The sequence below is a fragment of the Pseudorca crassidens genome, chromosome 2 (genome assembly GCF_039906515.1).
Source record: "Pseudorca crassidens isolate mPseCra1 chromosome 2, mPseCra1.hap1, whole genome shotgun sequence".
In the NCBI taxonomy this organism is placed as follows: Eukaryota; Metazoa; Chordata; class Mammalia; order Artiodactyla; family Delphinidae; genus Pseudorca; species Pseudorca crassidens.
Window position 1 is genome coordinate 151,694,930 of NC_090297.1, and position 16,528 is coordinate 151,711,457.

A 16,528-nucleotide genomic window follows, 5' to 3' on the forward strand; every position below is an offset into this window, starting at 1 on the left:
GCTAGGAGAACACCCATACATCCTCCCTGCTCTGTGGTGTGCTGGACATTCAAGAATGAATAGGGGGCTTCCCTGGTGGCACAGTGATTAAGAATCCGCCTGCCAAATGCAGGGGACGTGGATTCGAGCCCTGGTCCAGGAAGATCCCACGTGCTGCGGAGCATCTAAGTCCCTGCTCGACAACTCCTGAGCCTGCGCTCTAGAGCCCGCGAGCCACAACTACTGAGCCCATGTGCCACAACTACCGATGCACGCCTGGAGCCTGTGCTCCACAACAGGAGAAGCCACTGCACTGAGAAGCCCGCACACCGCAATGAAGACCCAACACAACCAAAAATAAATAAATTAAATAAATACACTTATAAAAAAGCAAAAAAAAAAGAATGAATTGGGCTTGGAGAAGATGATGACGTAGGGAATTTCCTTGAAGTTGAATGGGTCTGAGAAAGCATTATGAAAGAGGTAAGGAGTAAGGCCAGTAGAGAAGGATAGGCCAGGAGTGAAATGAAAAATCTTATTTTCTCCTTAAGAAAAAGCAAAAAACACACATCGCTGTGAGACAGGTAGGACTATAATTTTGAACCCCATTTTAGAGATAAGAGAAAGAGCAAAGAATTGAAAGGCCATGCCCTTGAGTTAGTAAGAGATCCAAGCTTCTCACCTGGGCCTCTTAACATGAGGGCCCCCAGGGCCCTGGAGAGGGATAGCTCCCACCAAGGGCAGCTCCCCTTGCGGGTGGAGCAGGAAGGAGGAGAGGAAGAGTTAAGCTGGCTGCTCTCTGCATCCCTAGGCCACCCGGACGCCTCGCAAGGCCATCGCTTTCGGCAAGCGCTCGCACTCCATGAAGCGGAACCCCAGTGCTCCTGTCACCAAGGCAGGCTGGCTTTTCAAGCAGGTGAGGCCTCCTATTCCATTCTGCCCACTGCATCCCTGCTTTCTCCTCATAGTGCCGTAATGCCTCTGTAGTTATAACAGCCCATGTATATTTTGCTATGTCCCTCCAGGTCCTATTTTGGGATATCTCTGCGAAATCTCCTAATTTAATAAAGGCTCAGAGAGGTTGAGTATCTTCCCAAAGTCTCACAGAGAAATTAGTGTTATATTTGGGAATTCAGCCAGGTCTCCTGATGGGCAGATGCAATGACTTTGAAATATGCTGTCATCAACCCTATCAGAGCAACCCAGTGGCTCAGTCAGCAGGGCCCTCTTGCTATGAAGGGAGGGGGATGTCTCCTCTACGTCTAGGGGTCCAGTTCTCCTCGTTGACCTGGCCATTATCCCTGCCGGACCTTCTGCTCACTCTTTCTGGCTCATCGCTGCACTGTTTATCTTCCCTGGGGGAGACACTGAGGCCCAGAATGACAGAGGTGGAAGGTCACAGGCAATAATGTAATGTCATTCCCTGCCTCTGAGGGCTCTTGGGGGTTGCTGCCACTTGTTAGTCGCAGAGCTGCAAACAGAGGCAGGATGTCCTTATAATGAGTGCAGCACTCTTTCCACTGCACACACCCACCTCCCCAGGCCCAGGTCACAGACTATCCTGTCTATTCCCCACTTCTCCTGCAGGCCAGCTCCGGGGTTAAGCAGTGGAATAAGCGCTGGTTCGTCTTGGTGGATCGCTGCCTCTTCTACTATAAAGGTGAGCTTGCGCCTGGCACTGGCAGGGGCTGTGGGAAGCCAGGGCCCCCTCTTTCTCATTCTGCCCTGTCACAGGGCTCGGTTTCTGATGGATGTTGGGGGTGGGGGGGCACGTATCCCCCCTGTGGTCTCCGGCACCAGTGGCACGTGACAGGGGATAAAGACAAAGCTCGCATTCACTCACTCATTTCACATTCGGCAATATTTACTGAGTGCCTACGAGATTTCAGGCAGAGTTCTAGGCCCTGGTGGGTGGTGTGGTGGATGAACAAGACAGTCAGATGACAGAGGGTGAAGTCCGGGGGAGGGCGTGGGTGGGAAAAGAAAAGGAGGAAGAAGACGAGGGTCCCTGGTCATCACTAGCAGGTCACCTGCTAATTGGACCTTGTATGTTGAGCTTCCCCCATCCCACTGGAATGTATGATCCGATCTGTGTAGGCAGGATTTGGGGGTCAGTTTTGTTCACTGCTGTATCCACAGCACTGAAAACAGCACCTGGCACATAGTAGGTGCTCAATGAATGTGGAGTAAATGATTATCCCCCAGCTTCTGCCCCCTTTCCCCACCCCAACACTCACTCCCTTTCCTCGCCCACAGAAAGGAGGGCAAAACTCTTATAACTGTGGTGCAGCAGCCTCTAGGAAGTTATTTTTAAAGTATGTACAGCAACAATATGTCAAGGAGGGCAGGGAGGAACTAGTGAGCGTTGATGACAGTGACGGTTCTGTCACACTGATGCCGTGCAACGAGGCCTGGGCGCTGAGGAGAGGATAAAATGATCCAGCAGCAAGAGTGGCTGTTTCCTTTTCCTCCATGCCCTGGGAATGGCAGATCTCTGATTTCTCCAGGTCTCCTGGGAGCAATTCACTGAATCATTAACTTTGGCAAACAAAGGTTGTACCTAGTGACCACCCCCCCACCCCCCACCCCCTACCCCCACCACCCCCCCTTAGAACACTGCTGTTCCTGTGCCCTGAGGCACCTGAATCCCAAGGAGAGAGATCAGGAAGGGGATGCACGTCCAGGGTCTAGTCACAGAGGAAACCCCAAGATTGAGGGAGAAGAATCTGCTCAGGCTGGGCCCCGGGATGTAGGGCCGCGCAGGAGCCAGAGTATAACAGAAGCTGGAGGGAAAACCAGGGTCTCTGCAGGGAAGACACTCTGGGCCTGGTGTGAGGGGAGAACATTAAGAAGCTCTGAACTCAAGCGGCATGGAGATGGAGGGTCACTATGCACTGAGAGGTGCTCTCAGGAGACCCCTAGACACTGGCGTGGACTCAGCCAGGCAGGGGGCCCACCTCCTCCTGCGGATGATGGCCTCTGCCTTCCTGAAGAAGCTCTGGGCTCCCAGCCCTCCTGTCCCTTTAGCTTAGTCCATCCTCTGGGTACCATGCCGAGGTCTGTCCAGGAAACTGGACCTTGTGCAAGTGACGAGTAAGGGGAGAAGGGGAGCTCGTGGAGTCTGTAAGCCCTGTGAGATTTCTTCGGAACCCTAGCTGAGGGTTTTACAGGGTCTCTAGACCCAGGAATAAAGAGCTATGCCAGGGAAGTGGGGAGGGTCTTGCCATGGCCTCATCGTTAGCCCCAACCTCGTGGTTCCCACACGGCACCCCTACCCTTTCGGTCTCCTGCTGATAGCTGGGGGCCTGACCAGCTAATCCCTCAGGCTCCTTTGGAGATTCGGGATGAATTATGCAGCAGCCTGATTGCTCACCTGCTTCTGGGGATCAGAGGGCGGGGGGCCATGCAGGGCCGTGTCTTCTGTGCAGACATGGGGACTGTAAAGGGGAGGGGTCTAGTCAGAAGACAAAGCAAGCTGCCAGGTGCCTAGGAGAACCTTAGAGACAATTGCCCAGAAGGGCCCGAGCCGAAGATGCGAGCGTCCCCTCTACCGTGCCCCATCCCCTTATATCCTGTTCCCTGTGTCGCTGTTGGGATCACCTTGTTTGGAGAGGCGCTGTGGATGGGAGGGAGGTTAAGAATGCTAGCGCTCGAAAGTCAGACTTCTTGGGTTAAAGACTAATCCAGCACTTTCTCCTTAAGTAACCTTGGACAAGTTATTTAATCGTTCTGTGTCTCAGTCTCCTTACCTATAAAATGGAGGTCATGAGCACCCATTCATAGGATTGTTGGGCAGGTTAAATCCATTAAGCCTTTAACTTAGAACAGTGCCTGACATATAGCAAGCGCTCCAAAATGTTGGCTCTTCTGTGCTTGTTTGCTTCCATACTGGAATGTGAGCTCCCCAAGGGTGGGCACTACTACTCGCATTCACCTCTACAGTCCCCAAGTCCAGAACAGTGCCTGTAGGACTGCCACGCTCCCCAGCTCCAGGGAGTGTGCCTCTCGCTGTGCAGAGCACGCCCTGTGTGGTTGTGTGGTGGCCCCGAGTGCCTGACGAATAGTAGACGAGTAACAGATATTTGCTGGTATTTATCCTAATAGGGCTGACACACTCCCCTCCCCTCCCCCCCGCACACATCTATCTCACTGGTGCCTCTATTTCCTTTGACAGACGAGAAGGAGGAGAGCGTCCTGGGCAGCATCCCCCTCCTGAGCTTCCGGGTGGCTGCGGTGCAGCCCTCAGACAACATCAGCCGAAAACATACCTTTAAGGTCAGTTGGCCTTCCTCTCCCAGGTCAGGTAGGGGCGGGAGGCCGGCTCTTCTAGAGCATATAAGAATGAAACAGGATCAAGAGCCACCTCCTCAGGAACCCCAAGTGGTAGTACTGGGGGGAGCAGGCAGCGGTCCCTGGGCTCAGTGCAGGCTGTTGTGAGGCTGTGCCGGGACCCCTTCCTCTTCTCTCCCCAGGGTGGGCCTGTAGAGATGAGCTTCAGTGGTACCACAGTCTTTCCTGGGGGAGAATTAGTTATGTGCTGAGGCCATGGACCCTCTGCCCGGTGGCCTGGCACCTAGGAAATCCCTCACAGCAGAGGCAGGAACTGTGGCCGGGTGGGTTTCTAAGATCCATTCTGGAAAGTCTTCCTCCCCACTTTGGGCCCAGGGAACTAGACCCCCAGTCAAACTTACTCAAAGGGTCTCAGATGTAAGTTGTTCACTACTATTCAGTGTACGGCGCGTTCGCACCGGCCCATGCAAGGGCCCTCAGTTTGTCATTTGTCCCCACTTTCCTTCTTATCCCTTTGCCCTTCAGCCCTGCTGCCTGCACCCTGTCCCCTCTCCAGCCCTTGTCATGGGCCAGCACCCTAGTATTTTTGCCACCTTGTAAAATGGGTTTTGTACGCCTGTGTTTTTTAGTTTCCATAAACAACCTGCTCTAATTTAAAAAAAAAAAAAATCTTTGCAGAAAGTTAGGAATTGAATTTCATTATAATTGAAAGCTACAAACCTCACAGAGACACAGTTTGAGGGAATAAGGGCCCAGGGAGATGGCCTCACCTGCAGTGCTCAGCGCCACTGCTCGGAACCCCTGGGGGATCTACCCATCGAAGACGGGACTGCAGCTGTCTCATCCTAGGCCAGTGTTTTTCCACATTTAAAAATTCACGGCCCATTAAAAACAATGAAAATTCCATGCCCTTTTTGTATTTTGTGATGCAAAGATCATAGGTTCTTTTTCATTTTCCAAATATAAAATTATGATCTCAACCATGCATCTTCTTAGTACAAAGCCCTCTCCCCCCCAGTTGAGAATTGCTGTCCAAGACCCTGAAAACCCACAGGTTACTACTCGAGGGCAGCATCTGAGTTCCTGGGGCCCCAGAGACTCTGCCCTTTCTGTCCTTCAGCTCTGGTCACCTGGCCACAGAGAGGTGGGCAGACACATAATGCTGCTCCGGGGAACAAAGAGGGACTTCTTAGGCACATAACTAGTTTCGAGCCTCCAAGGGTCCTGTCTGCAGAATGAATAATCAATAAAACAGTGGCTCCAGGGAGCCGGATTTTAGCTGGGGAAATAGGAACAGGCTATTTAACCAACAACAAACAGGCCTGCTCTACACAGACACGCACACACCCCCACACAGTCAGACAGCCTGTCTTACCCTTCCCCTCCAGACCTGCGTGCGTGCGCGCGCACACACACACACACACACACTCCAGCTCGGGAGCTCTGCCGGCAGCCCCGTTAGAACAACGTCCCGGTGACTGACACACCCCTCCATAAACCCCAGATCTCTGTGCCCATCAGCCCCTCTCCTTCCCTTTCCCCTGAGGAGTGCACTGCCTCTTTAAAACCCAACTCGGAGGGCTGTGCTCAGTGGCCCACAAAAGGTTCGGATTGTGGCTATTCAGTGGCCTTTCCCCAGGGAAGGGAGGGGAGATGAGACAGATGGGAGGCTTGTCCTGCTGCGGCCACCAAGCGAAACCCTCAGATGGCCAGTAATGAGCCAGCACTGTTCCCACCCAGCCTGCTGCTGAATGGCCTTCCTCTGTCCCTGCACAGCCCCGTGGGGGCTCTGTGGGTTCGTCCATGGGGGCACCTCCCTCAATTCTCTGGTCCCCTTTCATGCTTCCAGGCTGGTGCCCCCTCCTGGCTCCCCATCAATCACCCTGTCTTTTCCCAGGCCCTCTGCCTTCTCCTGTCACAGCTGTTGTTCCCGTGCCTTTGCTCTCTCCTTGTTTCCCCATGGGTATGTTTTGTCCTCCAGCTTGACCGTGAGCTCTTCGAGTGCTGAGAGCATGTCTTTGCTTTCCCTGTGACTGGTGCCCAGAGCAGAGCTCTGCACACACAGGATGCTCACGGGATGCTTAGCAAAGTAATTATTTGCTGCCACTCCTACCAGCCCTGGACACACCCACTCGTCCCACCTGGGTGTCTCTCCCCTCTACAATAACCCTGTGTTCTCCACCCCAGAGGGCTTGCCTGGGCCCCTGCTCTCCATTTCCCTGTGCAGTTTCGACCCCCAGATCCCTCTTTAAAACTTCACTGGCTTTTCGTCAGCACCTCCCTGTCTCTGCCTACCTGCTGGGCAGCCCTGCTGGAGGGTGGGGACTGGCCGGATCCAGAGGAAGGAGGCCCATCTCTGTCCTTAGAGAAGTAGGATGCCCCCTCACTGGGTAATGGCTCCTGTGCAAAGACACGTGCTGGGGAAGGTGCTGAGGAAAAGTGAAGGTCCGGCTGGGAAAGCACTCGAAGGGTGTGGATTTGACACTGTTGCTTAGGAGAACCCTGGGGCTTGGTCAGAGGAGCCCTGTCTTCTCTCCTTCCAACCCCCAGAGACCCAGGATTTAGCACCCAAGGGGTCATAGGCCAAAGTGAAGTTCACATCTGAGACTCTTAAACACTTTGGGATCTCTCATGTTGAATGGGATGAACAAGGCTAGCTGCTTTTTCTGGGAGATTGGTCTCACCTAGGAAGTGTTCTGAGACCCCAGAAAGAATCGAGCACTGGAGCGTCTTTTCCTCTTGGACCCTCCGCATCAAACAGATGCATCAGTTAAGGCCAGAGCAGAATCTCGAGTTGTTTACGGTTGCAGGGCTGGTCGGGAACAGAGCTAGGATTAGCACTGGGCTGCCTGCCCTGCCTTCTCTCCTCGAGCAACCCAGGTTTGCCGGGTGCACGCTGTCCACCCCCACTCCTGGTGGGCTGACCTGAGCCTTGCTGGGTGCCGTGGTCCCAGTGGTGACACTGAGTAGAAGGGGCTAGTCTGAATAGCTCCCCACTTCCCTCTGTTCCTCGACATTCCTGTCACGTCTCCTGTCTCTCCTTCTGGTGTTCGGTTGACCTGTTCTCTGCTTCTCCTCCTTCTGGCCGCGTGAGGACCCCTCCTCTGGACAGGAGCTCGCTTCTGGGTTACCGCCTGCTGCGCCTGCTTGCAGCCGCCAACTAGGTAGCGTGCTCTGACCGTCTGTGCATGCCCCCCGTGTGCCCGCGCTGTCCCGCTGCGCGGAAGAGAGTGCCAGCTTCTCAGAGGCTGAGCTGGGGCCGAGACTGGCATGTGGTTGGGGTAGGGGGGCATCTCTCCCGGGCACGGGGTAACTGCCCTTCAAAGCAAGCATGGAATTTGATGGGAGAGCGGGCAAGGTAATTGTCCCTCAGGTGGGGCAGGTCAGCTTACCTGCCTGTTGGGCTGCCTAGTGGTGTCCAGAGAGCTAGTCGAGGCAGATACGTGGGTGCCAGCTGGGGGCCTCCTCACATTGCCCCGAGCTCCGTATGGGGCGAAGAGCTGCAGGTCAGGGGAATGACCTGCCTGACCACCTGCCCTGTGGGCATGGGTGTATTCTCCCCACAGGTGACTGTGTGCTGGGTGGACGAGGCTGGGGACAGTTCCACGCACTGCCTCTCCCCACAGGCTGAGCACGCCGGGGTCCGCACCTACTTCTTCAGTGCCGAGAGCCCCGAGGAGCAGGAGGCCTGGATCCAGGCCATGGGGGAGGCTGCCCGAGTACAGATCCCCCCAGCCCAGAAGTCAGCGCCCCAAGCTGCACGTCACAAGTGAGTGCCGGGGACCGGGCATAGGTGTGAGGACTGCTATTAGAGAGAGAGGAGGAGTGAAGAGGTGCCCATCTCTGTGCCCTTGCTGAGCCCAGCACGTGGACTTGAACCTCTGAGAACATGTGAACCAACTCCTTGCCTCCCAGCAGGGAGGCTGGCTAAGTGAATTCGGAGCCTGTAGTCTCTTTTCCCCTGGGCAGCTCCTCCTCTGAGCTGGTGGAGGCCAAGAGAGAAGCCAGGTTCCATGCGGGCCTGGCCAGGAGCCAAAGACCAGGGTCATTCACTCGTTTTGTTATGCATACAGCCTTTGTGGGACTCAGGTTTGAATCCCAACTTGAACACTTGCCCACTGTGTGACCTGAGTGTAAGTTACTTAACCCCTGACCCTCAGAGACGATAATTATAATCCTACCTCATAGGGCTGTTGTGAGGACTCAGTAGTATGGGTAAAATGACTGACATGCAGCGAGCACTCAGCACGCGACGCTCCTGTCACTTCACCCCGTCGTCGCCCGCAGTCTCAGCACCTGTCTGTACTTGAACTGGGCATTGAGTCTTAAGTTAGATGTTAGCAGGGATCCAGCAGAAGGAAGTTTTACAGTATAGACTCCAAGTCCGTGTACCTGTCTTGAAAACGTTTACCAAGCAGTGTCTCAACAAGGATGCTTGACTATGTTGAATTGGGGAAGGTGTAGCGAAAACATTGTCATGAGATTCCATCTTTGCTTTGACCAAGGGGTGGAATTCCAGAACTTCACTCCTTCTTTTCGTAAATATTTACTGTAGATAGAAATGTGTGTAGGGTGCTAGGAAAACAAGGTAGGAAAAGTCTGACAAGCTCCTACCTCATGGAGCTTATACTCTCATAGAAAGTCCTAGAAGATGCTTGTTCGGGAGGGGAACTAGCTTCTCTCTATGCCTGTGAAGTTGGAGGCAACGGCTTCAGCCCCTGGTGCGCCTGCCATGTTTGATCTCACACAGTCCTACCCAGCCTGCCAACGAGGAGCCCAAGACTCGTGGAAGTTAAGTAACTTTCTAAAGGAGAGAGGGCTGACCTGTCACAAACCTCTGTAGCTGAGACACCAAGGATGGTTCCGATTATGCGTAGTGTGTAGTGCACACCAAGTGACGGGGGCTGGATCAGGAACAGACTACAGGAGACACCTAGTCTGGGTGAGGTTAGTCTCGGCCATAGCTAGGAGGCTGGACTCAAGGAGTTTCAGCAGAAGGGAGCGGAGGGTGACACACGAGGAGGAGACCAGCAGGGCAAGACGAGCACATGTGCACAGGCAAGCTTGGATTACGCTTTATAATTGCCCAGGCTGGAGCAAGTCTATAAAATGGTAGGATTTAGGGAACAGAACTGGAATTCATTGAACCCTGTTTCCATCACTGCCTTCCTGTCCATCCTTCTCCACTCCTCTTCTTCCCAGTTTCCCCCCACCTGAACTCCACGCTGGGCTGGAGTCCCTTACAACATCTCCCTTGGCATCCCACAGCCACGAGAAGCCAGACTCTGAGAACATCCCACCCAGCAAACACCACCACCAACCCCCCCAAAACAGCCTTCCCAAGCCTGAACCAGAGGCCAAGACTCGAGGAGAGGGTGATGGCCGAGGCTGCGAGAAGGTGGAGAGGAGGCCTGAGAGGCCTGACGTCAAGAGCGAGCCTCTGGTGAAAGCCAATGGTGTCCACGCTGGACCAGAACCAGCCTCAGACCCGGGCAGCCCTTACCCTGAGGGCCCAAGGGTCCCAGGAGGTGGGGAGCGGCCCACCCAGCCCAACGGCTGGCAGTATAGCTCCCCGAGCCGGCCGGGGAGCACAGCTTTCCCACCTCAGGACTCAGAAAGTGGGGGGCAACGGCGGAGCTTCCCCCCACGTGCCAACCCCGACAAAATCGCCCAGCGCAAGAGCTCCATGAACCAGCTTCAGCAGTGGGTGAACCTGCGCCGAGGGGTGCCCCCTCCTGAAGATCTTCGGAGGTGAGGCCTGGTGGGGTGGGGTGGAGTGGGGATGGCGTTCCGGCTGGGGGCTGGGGCTGGGGGAGTGACAGGGAGGCACCCTCTGTTGGAAACCTTCTGGAAGCCAGGCTGAATTGGGAAACCAAGAAAACCCCAGGATTCCCTGCTTGCCCAGATGCTTACTAACCCCATGGTTCCCTCTGTAGAGTTTGCCCCCTGCCCCTGATTCTTGCTGTCTCTGCCTACTTCAGAGGAAGGGACAGAGCACCCAGTGCCTCCCACAGGACGCTGGGCGGCCTGAAGCATGCAGGCAGTCGCAGCGAGGGCCCTTTAAAGCTGTCCAGCCAGACGTCCGTCCGTGCTTCCCACCCTTGCACAGCGTCCAGTGTCTCTACCAACGCGAGACTCACTAACTGCCAAGGCAGCTCACTGCGTCTTTGAAGCTCTAACTGTTTGCAAGCCATTATTTATAAGCAGTTTTTTAAAAAGAAAACCATTGCCACTCATTGGCCCTAGTTCTTCCCAATAGACCGATTTACTTCTTTATCCAGTGACTGGCTCTCAAATATTTGAAGACATTTATTGGACCTGATTGTGTTCATCAGGGCAAGGGGGGCTGCCACTCCTTCCCTGGGGGTCTGGGAGGGCAGCTCACTGTGGTGGTCTGCCCTGCCCTGGGGAGAGCGCCTCACTAGGGTTGAGTCCCAGGAACGGACTGGTTGGCTCCTTGACAGGATCATAAAATCAGCGAAGGCATCCCTTTGTCCCTCCTCCGTTGTCCCCCTCCAGGTGCCTGGTACACTCTAGTGTTCTCTCTGCTCTCAGCCTCTCTGGAAAGAATCTGATAAATTGGTTCATGCTGAGATAGAGATGGCTAATAAGGCTTAAAGTTTCTCCCCAGGGAGACAAAGAGACAAAGATGGAAGCTCTGAATGGTGAAATTTCTGGCCTCAGGGAACTGGTTGAGGGGGAGAGCTTTGAGGACAGGTCTTTCCTTGCACTTCTGGAAACAAGCCTCCGTGCCTGGGCAGTGGGCGCCCCCGTATGCTCGCAAGGTCAGCCTAGGGCACCATTCACCTCGTCAGACCCCACTCTAGGCTGGAGGACAAGGAGGAGGGGCTGGGGCACGGGCAGGTGGCTGGGGGCGTGCCCATTTTGTCTGGCTTCCTTACAAAGTCCTCTCTGTCTCAGTCCCTCTAGGTTCTACCCTGTATCCCGTAGGGTCCCTGAGTATTACAGCCCCTACTCCTCCCAGTACCCTGATGATTACCAGTACTACCCGCCAGGCGTGCGGCCGGATAGCATCTGCTCCATGCCGGCCTACGATCGGATCAGCCCACCCTGGGCCCTGGAGGACAAGCGGCACTCCTTCCGGAATGGAGGCGGCCCCGCCTTCCAGCTGCGTGCGTGGAAGGAGCCTGCCGGCTATGGGCGGCAGGATGGTACCACCTGGATCCCCAGCCCCTCCCGGCAACCTGTCTATTATGATGAACTGGATGCCGCCTCCGGCTCCCTGCGACGCCTGTCCTTGCAGCCCCGTTCCCACTCTGTGCCCCGCTCGCCAAGCCATGGGTCCTACAGCCGCGCCCGCATTTTCTCCCCCATCCGCTCACCCAGTGCCCGTTTCGAGCGGCTGCCACCTCGCAGTGAGGACATCTATGCTGACCCTGCTGCCTATGTGATGAGGCGATCCATCAGCTCCCCCAAGGTGAGCCACCAGCCTTCCCCTCCTTCCTCAGCCCCTGAGATCCCCCAGAAGCCTAAGACGATCTGCTGAGAAGAGGTGGGGATGCAAGGGCATCTGGGGACATGGGGTCACTGGGCTGTGTCAGCAGGACCAGGGATGCTGCCCAGGGGAAGCCACTGGCCCTGCGATTCTGTCCACAGGAGAGCTGCCTTGGGGGATTTGCCTTGCCCCTGAGTAGAAACACTGCTCTCTGTGCCCATCCCCAGACTGTACCAGGAGCCCTAATTCTATATAAGAGGACAGAGAGGGTTCTATCTTTTCAAATCTTGAGGACCTGGACAGATCACTGCAAGGATATTGCAATGGTTAAAGGCTGTCCATTTTAGTTTGAAATCTGCTCCGGGACAGGTTACAAACATCCCTAACCTTGAACTTCAGTTGGTGGGGAAGTCCATATCCCAGCCGGACCCCCTCACCTCTCCAATCCCCTTTCTCTTCCAGTATGATTACCTGGGAGACAGGCGGCCAGTCCCTGCAGGACTGTTCCCCTACAACTACCCACCATCCCCCACGGTCCACGATAAGATGGTACGTCCTCTCCTCCCACTCCACTTCCCCTCAGGACCCCTCCTCCCAGGGCGGGGCCAACCTAGGGCAGACGCAGGGATGCTCTGTGCCCAGTGCCTGGCCCGTCTGGTCTTTAACAGCCTCTGGATACCTCCTCCCTCTGGCCTGGACTCTAACACCAATATAGAGAGTGGTGTCAGTTACCCCTCCTCCTCTGTGACACAGGGCAGAGGAGCAGGGACAAGATCTGGAAGCGTGAAATGTCCCCATTCTCTCAGTCTCAGAACAACTCCTCTCCAGCATGCAGAGGGGCCTGGACAGGGTGCTTAGGCTATGGGCTGGGAAGAAAAGTTAAGCTAGAGCTCCCAAAGCAGGCATGATCTTCTAGTCTTCTTACCCCTAAGCGTACTTGCTTCAAGCTTGTCCTTGCCTGGAATGTCACTTTGGGGGAAAGAGACTAGAAGCCGGATTGAGGAAGAAAAGATTTTCCATACTGTGTCTCCTCCTACTTTCACTCCCCTTTCTACTTGTGTCTCTTCCGGGAATTTGTTCTCCTGAGGATTTTGGTCTCCGCCTGGAGAACTCGATGCAGATGCTCAGCCTGGGGAGCTGGGGAAAACCACTGGAACCAACAGGCAGAATCCTTGTCTCCAACGGCCTGTCACTGGCCCCTCTCTCTGAGTCTTCTCTGCCGGTGTCCAAACTCTATAGCCAAGACACACAGCAAATGCACCCATCTGGAAACAGTGGATTTTCCAGAAAACTCAGAAAAAGCTCCAGGAAGTGCTGACTAGATGGCTTCAGTGGTGCTTCCCTCTCCCAGGGCAGGGCCAGGCCGACCCAGGAGCCTCGGAGTGTGTCGCTTCTCTCGCTGGGCTTGTCCAGCAGACAACCTCTGTGGCTGCCCGCACCCTTCCCCCCTCCCTTCCCTAGACTCCTCAAGGCCAGAGAGGCCTCTGTTTGTCGCTGCCCAGCTAACTCTTAACTGCTTTGCTTCCTTTTTATTGTTTTCTTTTGTCCTGTTCCTGTTTGTTTGTGTTGCCGTTGGGCCTCGGGCTCCGGGTAGGATGAACTTTTAGACCTTCAGTTGCAAAGAAACCTAGAGTATTTGGATCAGCAGGTAGGCAGAGCTGGTGCCCCTTACCATCCCCCTGCCCTCCCTTCACGTCTCCCTGCTCCTCCCCGCCTTCTCATCCCCCATCCATTTGACAACCTTTGTTGGCAAAAACCGGGACACAACAAAGTGGCTTATATTTTGGTTTGCACCTTCACACCCCTTCTCTGCAAAGCCCTTTAGGGCAGCTGGGAGTTTCCTGGGGAAAGGAGAATTGTAAATTACCACATGAATAATTAATGTCACCGCCTATTTGTTCGACCCAGATGGAACTGCCCCCAGGGGGCAGACGGGAATTTGCATTTTTGCTGGATAGAGTTGCAGAGACAGGGAGGAGCTCTGTGCTGGGGCCTAAGAGGCTAAGGATTTAGTTCAGCCTGAATCTGGGAAATTAGCCTATCCTATTCCACAGGTTGTGGTTAAACTCCACATTTTGTAAGCGAAGGACCACAGACCTGCCCTCCACTGATTTTTTAAATTATGGTAATTCGGTATATATGTTAGTTCCTCTGCAAAGTTCTTTTGTATGCACGGCTCATGTTTTCCTGAGAACTCAGTGCTGTAGGCAGAGAGAGTGTCATCAATCCAGTGTTACAGATGAGCACCCTGAAGAGGCAATGAGTGTCCCCATGTGATGAAAGCAATCGGCTGCCTGGCTCTCACCTTTGGCTACCTTGCCTTTTGAGACTAAGGAGGCTGTGATACTGGGTTTAGACAGGCCAGGGGTCAATATGCTGGGCAGTTTATATGAGCACATACTCATATTCAGATCTGTGCTACAAATCATGGGGGACCTGGATGTGTACCAGATCCAGGTGGAGGCGGCCTGGGGTGGTGGAAAGAATAATGTTAGTAATAATAATAATAATAGTGGCAACACTTACCGTAATGGGATGCTTCCTCCATGCCCTGCACCATTCTAAGCATTTCACAGATCCTAACCCTTATAACAACTCTGCAAGGTAGGTATTGTTATTATCCCCGTTTCGTAGGGGATATGATGAAACTAAAGCCCAGAGAGATCAAATAACACGCCAAGGACACACAACCAGTGAACAACAGAGCTTGGATATGACTCTGAGCTTTTGACTCGGTTTACAGCTGAGGAAACATCTAACATGTGAAGAAGCTGGGGTTGAACCTCATCAGGATGATTTTGTGCTCTTAACATTGTAGAGAGAACCATAAACTTGGTATCAGAGGACGTGGCCGCAAATGCTGGTGGTTCTAGTCACAAGCCATGTGACCGTTACCTCACAGGGTCTCCGTGTCTCAGTGAGGTCCTCCTCATGGGAGCCCTTGGGTACTGGGAAGCATGATATACACATTTTAATCAGCAGTGATGGCTCCTGGCCCTCAAGAACATTGCATCTTAGTCCCAGAAGGAGCATGTGGTGTTGACACCGTAAGCATTCTAGTCCGTGTGGGGATGACTCCCGGCAGGCCCTCCTCCCCGCAGCCCATCCACACTGCTGGCTTTCCAAGCATTCAGTGCAGATGGCAGGGCCCCTTCCTGGGGGCTTCTTCCCTCACAGAGGGGCTGGGGGCTTCAGAAATAACCTTTCAGAGGACCTCTTCCTAGATAAACGATAATACTCTTAAAAGGCAGTCTTGTATGATAAGAAGAGTCCAGAACATAGTCAGACACTGCACTCTAGTTCCAGCTGTGCCATTTACAGGGATTTTTTTTTTAAACCTTGGTCTCTCTGGGTCTTTGTTTTCTCAATCATGAGACGGACGTTGTAGGACCTGCCCTTTCTACCTCACAGAGTTATTGGGAGAGTCGAGTGAGAATGTATATGAGAGCACTTTGGCAGGCATTGATGAGGGCTAGTGATTGCTACTATGATTATTTTATTGTTCTTTTTCTTCCAAAACTCAAAAATATTAATTGACCACTCTTGACCCCAGTGCTGTGTATAAGGTGCTGGGTTAGGTGCTTTCTCACGAAATTTCTCTAACGTTTCGGAGAGACAGAAGGTGGCACACAGGAATCCTCCTAGAGGCAAGGCCCACATGGGCTGAACGATCCTGAAAGCCATAGCATGTGTGGGGGCAGGCCAGGGTGAGAAGACCCCTGCTTCCTCTATTGTTTTAGATCTACTGGTTGGGGAAGGAATGAGATCTGTGGGTGACCAAGAAGAGCCTGGGCCTCCCTTGCCCTCTCAAAGCCTGATGTGTTGGTAGATCTGCCTTGTCCTCCACACATACACATAAACACCACACACAGGACACACAGGTATGACACACAGGCAGCCAACATAAACATACACATACCACATACAATCACACATACACCACACTGGCACACCCCATACACAACAAACACAATCTCATCCACACACACACACGCACGCACGCACATGCGCGTGCACAGGCTCTAAGAAGATAAGCACTGACTTGAGTTCAGATCCTTACAGAAAATGTGGTTGATACACTGTTGACTTTTAACCATTTTGCAAAGACTCAACCTCATATTACAATTGCTCTTTTAAAAGCCTTTTAAATCACACTTTATATCATAGAAAAAATTCCCAACTGGGCTAAAGAAGTAGCAAAATCAGATCCTAGGAAAGCCCTTTAAAATGCTCTAGAGCCTGTGAATGGGGGTGGAGGGGTGCCCCTCGCCCTGTCTTGTACAGCGCGCAGAAGCAAGGCTGCTTTGGGGCTGCCGCCTAAACAGGGCAAGAGGGAAATAGGTGTGGGTCCAACAAAGATTGGGAAGACAAGGGCAAAAAACGTGGGGGTTCCCTGAACTGTGACCTGAGAAGATCTGCCCTAAGGTGGCTCCGTCCCGTCCCTTACTCACTGCCCCTCCCCAAGAAGCTTTTCCTGCACAACTCCCCTCTGTCTTCTGCTGCCTTCTCCTGGAGATCCATTGAGTTAAAGGGACATGGCCAAGGACACTCCCTAATATGTTTACATTTGACGCTGTCACACTGGAACCAGTGGGGGAAATGATGGCATTCCTGGTTGATTTGGTTGGCTCGTCCTCCCTCCCTCCCTGTCCCTCTCCCTCACCCTTCCTCTCTCTCTTTCGTTTTCATCTGGCAAATAGTCTTTCCCCCTCCATGTTCCTGATGATCCTTGAAGCATAAGGATAACGTGTTGGGAGAGCAGTGTTCCAATCTCTGGGTCCCTTTAACGTGGCTTACTTGCTT

At 53.6% G+C, this 16,528-nt stretch overlaps 1 protein-coding gene across 19 annotated transcripts in view; it reads left to right on the top strand.

Moving 5' to 3' along the window:
• The window catches only part of PLEKHA6 (pleckstrin homology domain containing A6), a 137,694-nt gene that overhangs the window by 98,551 nt on the left and 22,615 nt on the right, over nucleotides 1-16,528 (top strand). For 11 of the 19 annotated variants that reach the window (XM_067729317.1, XM_067729332.1, XM_067729315.1 and 8 more), the window contains 8 exons: nucleotides 791-895; nucleotides 1,567-1,639; nucleotides 4,154-4,254; nucleotides 7,836-8,038; nucleotides 9,538-10,020; nucleotides 11,191-11,707; nucleotides 12,188-12,274; nucleotides 13,320-13,373. In XM_067729317.1, coding sequence (XP_067585418.1) covers nucleotides 791-895; nucleotides 1,567-1,639; nucleotides 4,154-4,254; nucleotides 7,836-8,038; nucleotides 9,538-10,020; nucleotides 11,191-11,707; nucleotides 12,188-12,274; nucleotides 13,320-13,373 — 1,623 coding nt within the window. Of the gene's footprint in view, nucleotides 1-790; nucleotides 896-1,566; nucleotides 1,640-4,153; nucleotides 4,255-4,529; nucleotides 7,434-7,835; nucleotides 8,039-9,537; nucleotides 10,021-11,190; nucleotides 11,708-12,187; nucleotides 12,275-13,319; nucleotides 13,374-16,528 lie in introns of those variants that run through there. The other 8 variants (XM_067729322.1, XM_067729325.1, XM_067729330.1 and 5 more) reach the window with 5 other exon arrangements.